The 7,286-nt window shown below is 48.2% G+C and overlaps 1 protein-coding gene across 1 annotated transcript; it reads left to right on the top strand.

Annotated features, from left to right (window-relative positions):
• Positions 1-293: 293 nt before the first annotated feature.
• LOC120670952 (protein RMD5 homolog) lies at positions 294-3,834 on the top strand. The gene is made up of 2 exons (XM_039951144.1): positions 294-521; positions 2,431-3,834. The coding sequence occupies exon 2, from the start codon at positions 2,469-2,471 to the stop codon at positions 3,639-3,641; it is 1,173 nt and encodes a 390-aa protein (XP_039807078.1). The 5' UTR covers positions 294-521; positions 2,431-2,468; the 3' UTR covers positions 3,642-3,834.
• The last annotated feature ends 3,452 nt before the right edge of the window (positions 3,835-7,286 follow it).

Below are 7,286 nucleotides of genomic sequence, written 5' to 3'. Positions count from 1 at the left end.
ATGTCAGTAGTTTTATCTATGCGGGTACTTCACGTCTCTTTCTCCTCATTTGTGGCTGGGGTTGAGCCGTTGTTGAGCTTGAGCATTCGCGGCAGAATGCAACTTAGCCCATTTAAATTATCATCATGCGGGCCTCGATTAAGAAAGTTTGGCCCGAGAAGACGAGAGGTCCGGGCCTCACTCGCGTCACGGCGCTGAGAGCCTCTGAGTGCTTCTGTTCGCTGACCCCAGCCAATCCCAAGCAAAAATTTCCCAATCAATCAATCACCCCCGTGGCCCCCCGTGGCCCCGTCTCGCCGCTGCGAGACTCCTCTCACCCAAACCCAACTACCTCCTCGGCTCCTCGCCCACGCCTCCTCATCACGCTTCCGCCGCCGCCGCCGCCGCCGCCGCCGCACCGCTCCCCCCCTCCCCCTCCGGTCAGCCGCTGAGCCGAGGCGGGGCGCAGCCTTCTCTCCTCTTACGCCGCCGCCCAGCGCAGCACGATCGGAGATCCGCGCCGCTCCTGCTCGCTCCGATCGGTACGTCCGGCCTCGCCGCTCCTTTTTTTTCCCCAACCCGATTCGCGAATCCAGGCGTGGCCTGCTCGATCCGGAGGCCGAACGCGCGGGTGCGTTGGTAGGGTAGGAGCCCGTCGTCTGCCAGCGTCAGATCGCCTCGTGCTGGCAGCTGCGGCGTGCGTGCCGCTGCCCCCCTAGGGTTCGGTCCGTGCGGGGCAGGGAGGCGGCTCTCTGTCGCCCCGCCGGCAAGCGTCGGGCGGCGCCCTTGCCGGCGCGATGCAGCTTCTGCGGGTTTTGGGTTGGACGGCGCGCGGAGTGCTAATCTGCGGCCTGGCTACCAGTCCCCGCCTGTCCGTGGCTTCCTTGCATGCTTCGTTTTGGGGTTGGGTATGGATAGCTGAAGAAAGGAACCTATTCGAGTCCTTGATGTTAGGATGTTTGGGGAGCAGCACCGCCTCTGAACTCACACACACTTGGGGGTGTGGATCAACGAGGGGGTAAACCTTGCAATTTTGTTGGGTGAAGCTGTGCATTGTGTTTTTAGTAAGGCAGCTCATGAAATCACACGCTTGATGTTTCATGGACCGTGTGCGTCATTGACATATGTACAGACGGATTGCGGTCATGTTTAGGGTTTACTGGAGCATACCAATGCTTACATACAAGAACGACTCTCCCCATGCCCATGACATGTGGCGTCCCAAGGGATGCGAGATGTAACGCTCCTCCGCTTGCTACGTTGACATCAGCCTTTTGGTTTTGCATGGCTCTATGTTATGCTTGAAGTATTGCACTTATGGGAAAAGTATTGTGTCGTGACAGAATTACTAGGACTTTCAAATTTCAACCGGTAATGATTCTGTTTCGGAAGGTTTTGCATGGAGTGGACCTTGTAATCTTGTATTGTAAAGCCAATCTAGTGTCCTGTTACTGTGTATTGCTATCTGAATATACTGCTAATCATAGATTTGTCTGGAATTTATTTCTGTTAGAAGTTACAACCTGTCCATTTGGCCATCTTAGGAATCAGTTGGTATTTATAGCTGTTATTAAAGTATTGCACTGAAGAAAGGAAGAATGGTAGAAAATCAAGGAAGGCCAACCAAACGCAGCCATCCTCGCTGGCGCCAGTGAGATGCACTCAAGCACAACACTTGCTCCACTCAGCTATAGGGGTGGCAGCTTGGAATGTGGCGGAGGCTATGGTTGATCTGAGGGGCTGGCGGCCAGGCACGGGGGCAACAGGGAGAATGAGTGGTGGGCTGCTGGTGTAAGGCAGATAGAGTGGCGTCAGTGGTGATCCTGCATTGCATTGGGGGACAGCACTGCATCAAGGAAAGCCTAGAGCATATCTACTGTTGGGTTTCTCTTCCCTTTGCTCTTTTTATAACAATACAGCAAAGCATTTTTGTCCCCAGCAAGCCTTTTTCTCTTTTCCCTTTTCATTTTCCCTTTTCCTTCCTCTCCCCTGTTTATGCTTTGCTGTTTCCTAGGATGTGCGTGTTGTCACATAGAAGGGGTTGGGTTACTATGCCTTGCCTTGCCAACCTTAAGACAGTTGAACTTTATTGCTTTACTATCTGTCTAGTAACTCTTTACTCTTTTTCATGAAGACATATTAGTTCTTGGGTTAATGTGGTTTGAGAACTACTGTTTAATTGCAGACACATATATCTATATGCCTATCTTCTGACATGTATAGACAGACTCAAGTTCAGTCAGGCTTTGGGCTGGCTTCCATGATATTTAATCTTTTCCAAGTATTATCTGTAATTCTCGGTGGTTGAACCTATGCTATAATTGTTCATTTCAACAGCATAGTGATCAGATAGCAGTTTGACTTCATGCGATGCATCTTTCTAATGTTTTCCGTGTTAGTGATTTTCTTAATGAATTAATTGGTCATATGATTTGTGGGTCACATGTGCAGGCTAGTTTGAAAAGCTGTGCTAAGTTGGATGCGTTACAATGGAGGTTGACAGCCTAAGAGAAGGATTTGACCGAGTTGCTGAGAAACGTGTGTTATCTTCTGCTAAAGCTCTGGAAGCTGTTGATCATTTAGTGAATGAAGTTGAGCAGGCAATTGTCAAGCTGCAGATGATGAATACAGATTCTACTGGAAATATTGACCATACAACCATCCTTGCAGAACTGAAAGCTAAGTTGAATGAAATGGCACCACTAAACCAACTTGAAGGCAGTCAAAAGGAGCTTAATGTTGCCCTGAGCAAATATCTCAAGCTCCTTGAGAAGTCTTTTAATCCAGATATATCAAAGGCATACCGAAATGTGGATTTTGAGGTTCATACTGTAAACAACATCATAGCAAATCATTTCTACCGCCAAGGCCTCTTTGATCTTGGTGACATGTTCATCCGTGAGTGTGGGGAATCAGGTGGAGCATCCTTAAAGTTACAATTTCAGGAGATGTATGGTATCCTTGAAGCAATGAAAGCGAGAAACCTCGAGCCTGCCCTCAGTTGGGCTGCCAATAACCATGACCAGTTGTTGCAGAATGGATCAATGCTCGAGTTCAAGCTTTATCAGCTTCAGTTTGTTGAGATACTATCTAAAGGAAGCCGGGATGGGGCCAGGGAAGAGGCTATTCAATATGCCCGGACTCACTTGGTTCCCTTTGCATCTGTGCACAAGGAAGAATTCCAGAAGCTAATGGCTTGCATTCTCTGGGTTGGTCGGCTGGATCAATCCCCGTATTCCGAGTTAATGTCATCAGCGCATTGGGATAAGCTAGCTGAGGAGCTTACCCATCAATTCTGCAGCCTTCTGGGCCAGTCTAGGGAGAGCCCACTGAGTGTTGCAGTATCTGCTGGTTTTCAGGGACTACCAACTCTACTGAAGCTGACGCAAGTCATGGCTGCAAAGAAGCAGGAGTGGCAAGTGATGAAGCAGCTCCCAGTCCCCATAGATATCGGACCAGAGTTCCAGTACCACTCTGTTTTCGTGTGCCCGGTGCTGAGGGAACAATCTTCCGAGGAGAACCCTCCGATGCGAATGCCTTGTGGTCATGTCGTCTCGAAGCAATCCATCATGAAGCTGTCGAAGAGCAGCTCCAGGCCTTTCAAGTGCCCTTACTGCCCCTCGGAGGCTGTCGCATCACATTGCAAGCAGCTGCATTTCTAGACGTCGATCTTTTATGGCTGCCCAAACCTGTTGATACATGCTTTCCCTCCCGTTCCGTGTTACGCCTGTCAAATAACTTATCTGTACTCTGTAATATACATGTGTGATCGGTTAAACCTGTAGCGTTGTCTGAATGTTAATCTGTACAGTCGCAAGTTCCAGTATGTTCAAGTCTATCTGGTGGTTCAAGGGATTTAATAATGCTACTGGGCATGTGAAGTGGACACTGGACAGTCCGGAAGTAATTCGTGGTGCTACAACAGTGTAAGTTGTTGAACCATGGGGTGACCAAAATTTGGCTAGCCAAAGCCGATACTGGTAAGGCCAATTTCAATAGAAATTTTATAGGATGTCATGAACATTAAATTTATACAACTAATTTGCTGATATGGTAGAGTTATCATGAAAAGGGAGGAAGGGAGTTTCGTAGGATGGGAGAGGATAGGGGTGCAAATAGGTGTCCCTTTTTAGATTTAAAGTGCGAGGTTATTTTGACTAAAGAAAGGTGTTGACAGCCAATTCAGCCGGTCGGGCCGACCGGTTAGACCGGTATGTCCAGTTGTAATCCGAGCAGGCTTCAATCCTAGATTGTTTTCTTCTTTCGTCTCGACGACGTTTGAAGACGTTCTGAGTGGCCTGCCGACCTTAGAAACCCTAGCTGCGCAAGCTCCGACGGGGTCCCTCCCGAGCTCGCGTTTCTAGGTCTTCGCGGTTCTCTGCTCCACACCGGTCAGACCGGTCTGCGGAACCGGTCAGACCGGTCCGCCAGGGCATCGCTGGTTCAGATCGTTTTGACGATCTCCTGCGCGTTCTAGCGCATTCGAGTGTGTTGGCGCGATTCTGTGTCAACACATTTTTTGGCGACTCCGCTGGGGACAGATTAATCTGGTTTTAAAACCGATCTAATCTACTCCTTGAAGAAGATGGGCTCTTCAGAGATCGACAAGGAAAACATCATCACGGCTACAATGGAGGAGCTCACCGAAGAGGAGCGCAAGGCCTACCTTCTTGTGGAGGAGCACGTCAAGGCACAATTCTTGAAGGGCTTCAAGAAGGATCGTGGTGGCCTCGTCAAGAGGGTGGAGGAGTTCGTACTGGCGTCTCTCAAACTTAGCAAGGATAAGATTGAAGAGATCCCCAATGTAAGCCTCTCTCCCTCTGATATGTTTGATAGAATGTCATCCATAATGGATTAAAAGATTGTTGCTGCACAAGCTGCTGTGGGTGACATTTTGATTAAATTGAGTAGTGATGTTGATGCGCTTAAAGGTAAACAACTCATGTCAGATTCTAATCATTAGATCCGAGTTCGGCTACCCCTGAGTTCACATCTGAACCACTCTATGGTATGCCGCCGAACTCGTTCTCAGGGCAAACCCCGCCACCGTCGACCGTGTACACAGCACCAGCCGGACCGATCCCACAGACCGGTCCGACCGGTCAGTGGTTACTCAGTACCGTCGCCGACGCCTCTCGAGACAATTCTAGGTTCGGCTGCCCCTAGCCGAACTAATGAATTGTTAGTGTATACACCACCTCGCACTACTACTGTAGCGGGAGGGCCACGAGGATCTGGACCTAGGCAAGGACCGATCCCGACTTTTTTTACAGATGATGGCGCATGGAAATTCTAATGCACATTGTTTCTCTGAGTTTTATACCAGCCAGCACTATCAGGCCGATCTCCTTAAGTTCAAAGAGGATCTGGCAAATGCGATTAAAAGTAAACTTGGGATGGATATGGGTACTACACGTTTATATCAAAAACCTTATCCTGCTGAGTTTGATTTTACTCCTTTTCCTGCTGGTTGGTGTATTCCTGAGTTTACTAAATTTAATGGTGATAATTCTCGTATAACTTGGGAACACGTTAGTCAATATGTCTTGCAATTAGGAGAAGCCGGTTTCAATGATGCTTTGCATGTGCGTTTATTTTCTTTATCTTTGACTGGAACGGCTTTCTCTTGGTTTTCCTCGCTGGCTCCTAATTCTATTCGCAATTGGGCTCAGTTGGAGCATAAGTTTCATGATCACTTCTTTAGTGGGGAAACCGAAGCAAAATTGTTGGACTTAACATCGATTAAGCAAGGGCGTGATGAATCTTCTTCGGATCATTTCAAAAGATTTAAAGAAATTAAAAATCGGTGTTTTAGTTTGACAATTTCTGAAAAGGATTTGGCGTTTAATGGTTTACGTTCTTATTTGAAAGAGAAACTTGAGGGCTTTGAATATCATACTTTCAATTTCTTGCAAGTCAAAGTCATGGGTTTAGAGTTTAAACTTAAAAATGCCAAAGATACTTTCAAGCCTCATCGGTCTAACACACATATTCTTAATCATGATTCGGATAGTTCGGACGATAACAGCAAGGAAGTATATGCTGCTGAGTTTGTTTGGCCATCAAAGGCCAAATCCGGTTCAGTTCCGTCTCTCAAGCCGATTCAAAAGAATCGGCAAGAGGAGCTGAAATTTACTTTTGATGTTTCTAAATGTGATCAAATTTTTGATGAATTACTTAAAAACGGTAACATCCGATTGTCACATGCTATTCCATCTCTCGATGAGCTCAAACGACATGCATATTGTAAGTGGCATAACTCTACATCTCATGCTACTAATGATTGTAATGTTTTCCGTCGACAGGTACAATCGGCCATTAATGAAGGACGATTGGTATTTTCTGAGATGCAAATTGACAAGGCTCCTTTCCCTGTTCATACGCTGGAATTAAACAATCCAAAGGTGCTCATTCGGCCGGAACAAGCCGAAGGAGCTAAGGGGAAGCATGTTGTCATCGGTGATCCAAGACCGATGAATACAAGTGACAAGATCCTTGCCCGGAAAGTTATCAAAGAGAAGACTGATGATGGCAAGGATACTCTGAAGATCATTGTCAGAAATCCCAGACTCAGGGGGCAAGGAAGCTCTCCACCAGAAAATCGGTCTGCTGATCAGGCACGACCGGTCAGACCGGTGTCTCCGACCGGTCAGACCGGTGTCTCCGACCGGTCAGACCGGTTCCTCCAGCCGGTCAGACCGCTCTGGTAAACGTCCCCGGACTTTCAAGCCAAAGCGTCCGGAAGTGGGTACTTGGAAGACTAACGAGTGAAGGTGCAGGGAAGAACTGCTAATCAGAAGCCCATCTTCAACCAGTTGTTGAAGAAGTACACAAAGGCCGTTCAAAACGATCGGCCGCTAAAAAAGAGACCGCGATCACCACCGCGTCAAGACCGTCCAGTATCCCCAACTAGGGAATCCAGCAGGCGCAGGGGTGATGTTGTCATATTGTATCCTCCCCAGAAGATGTATGCTACCATGCCATGGGTGCCACCGGTGTCAAGTGCAACAAATCCGGCATGGGAGCATGAAGGGATATGGATGCAGTGTTTCCCGATGCCTTATCCTCCACATTATCAAGGGGAAAGCTCCAGGGTGCCCGTGCACGACCGATTGGGACCACGCCAATCTGGTCCAGTGCAGCAGAGTGCACCGGTCAGACCGGTCACCTCTGACCGGTCAGACCGGTCTCACCAGAGGCCGGGCCAGGTTCCTGCTCCAAGATTCGAGTATCGCATCAAGGAAAAGAAAGAGGAGCAGAAGCCTGTTGCTGATCCAGAGAAGCCTAAAACTAATGTTGTTCAAATC

Source organism: Panicum virgatum, chromosome 4N (assembly GCF_016808335.1).
Source record: "Panicum virgatum strain AP13 chromosome 4N, P.virgatum_v5, whole genome shotgun sequence".
NCBI lineage: Eukaryota > Viridiplantae > Streptophyta > Magnoliopsida > Poales > Poaceae > Panicum > Panicum virgatum.
Note: the sequence above shows the minus strand (reverse complement) of the source record. Positions and strands in the feature narration are given on the sequence as shown.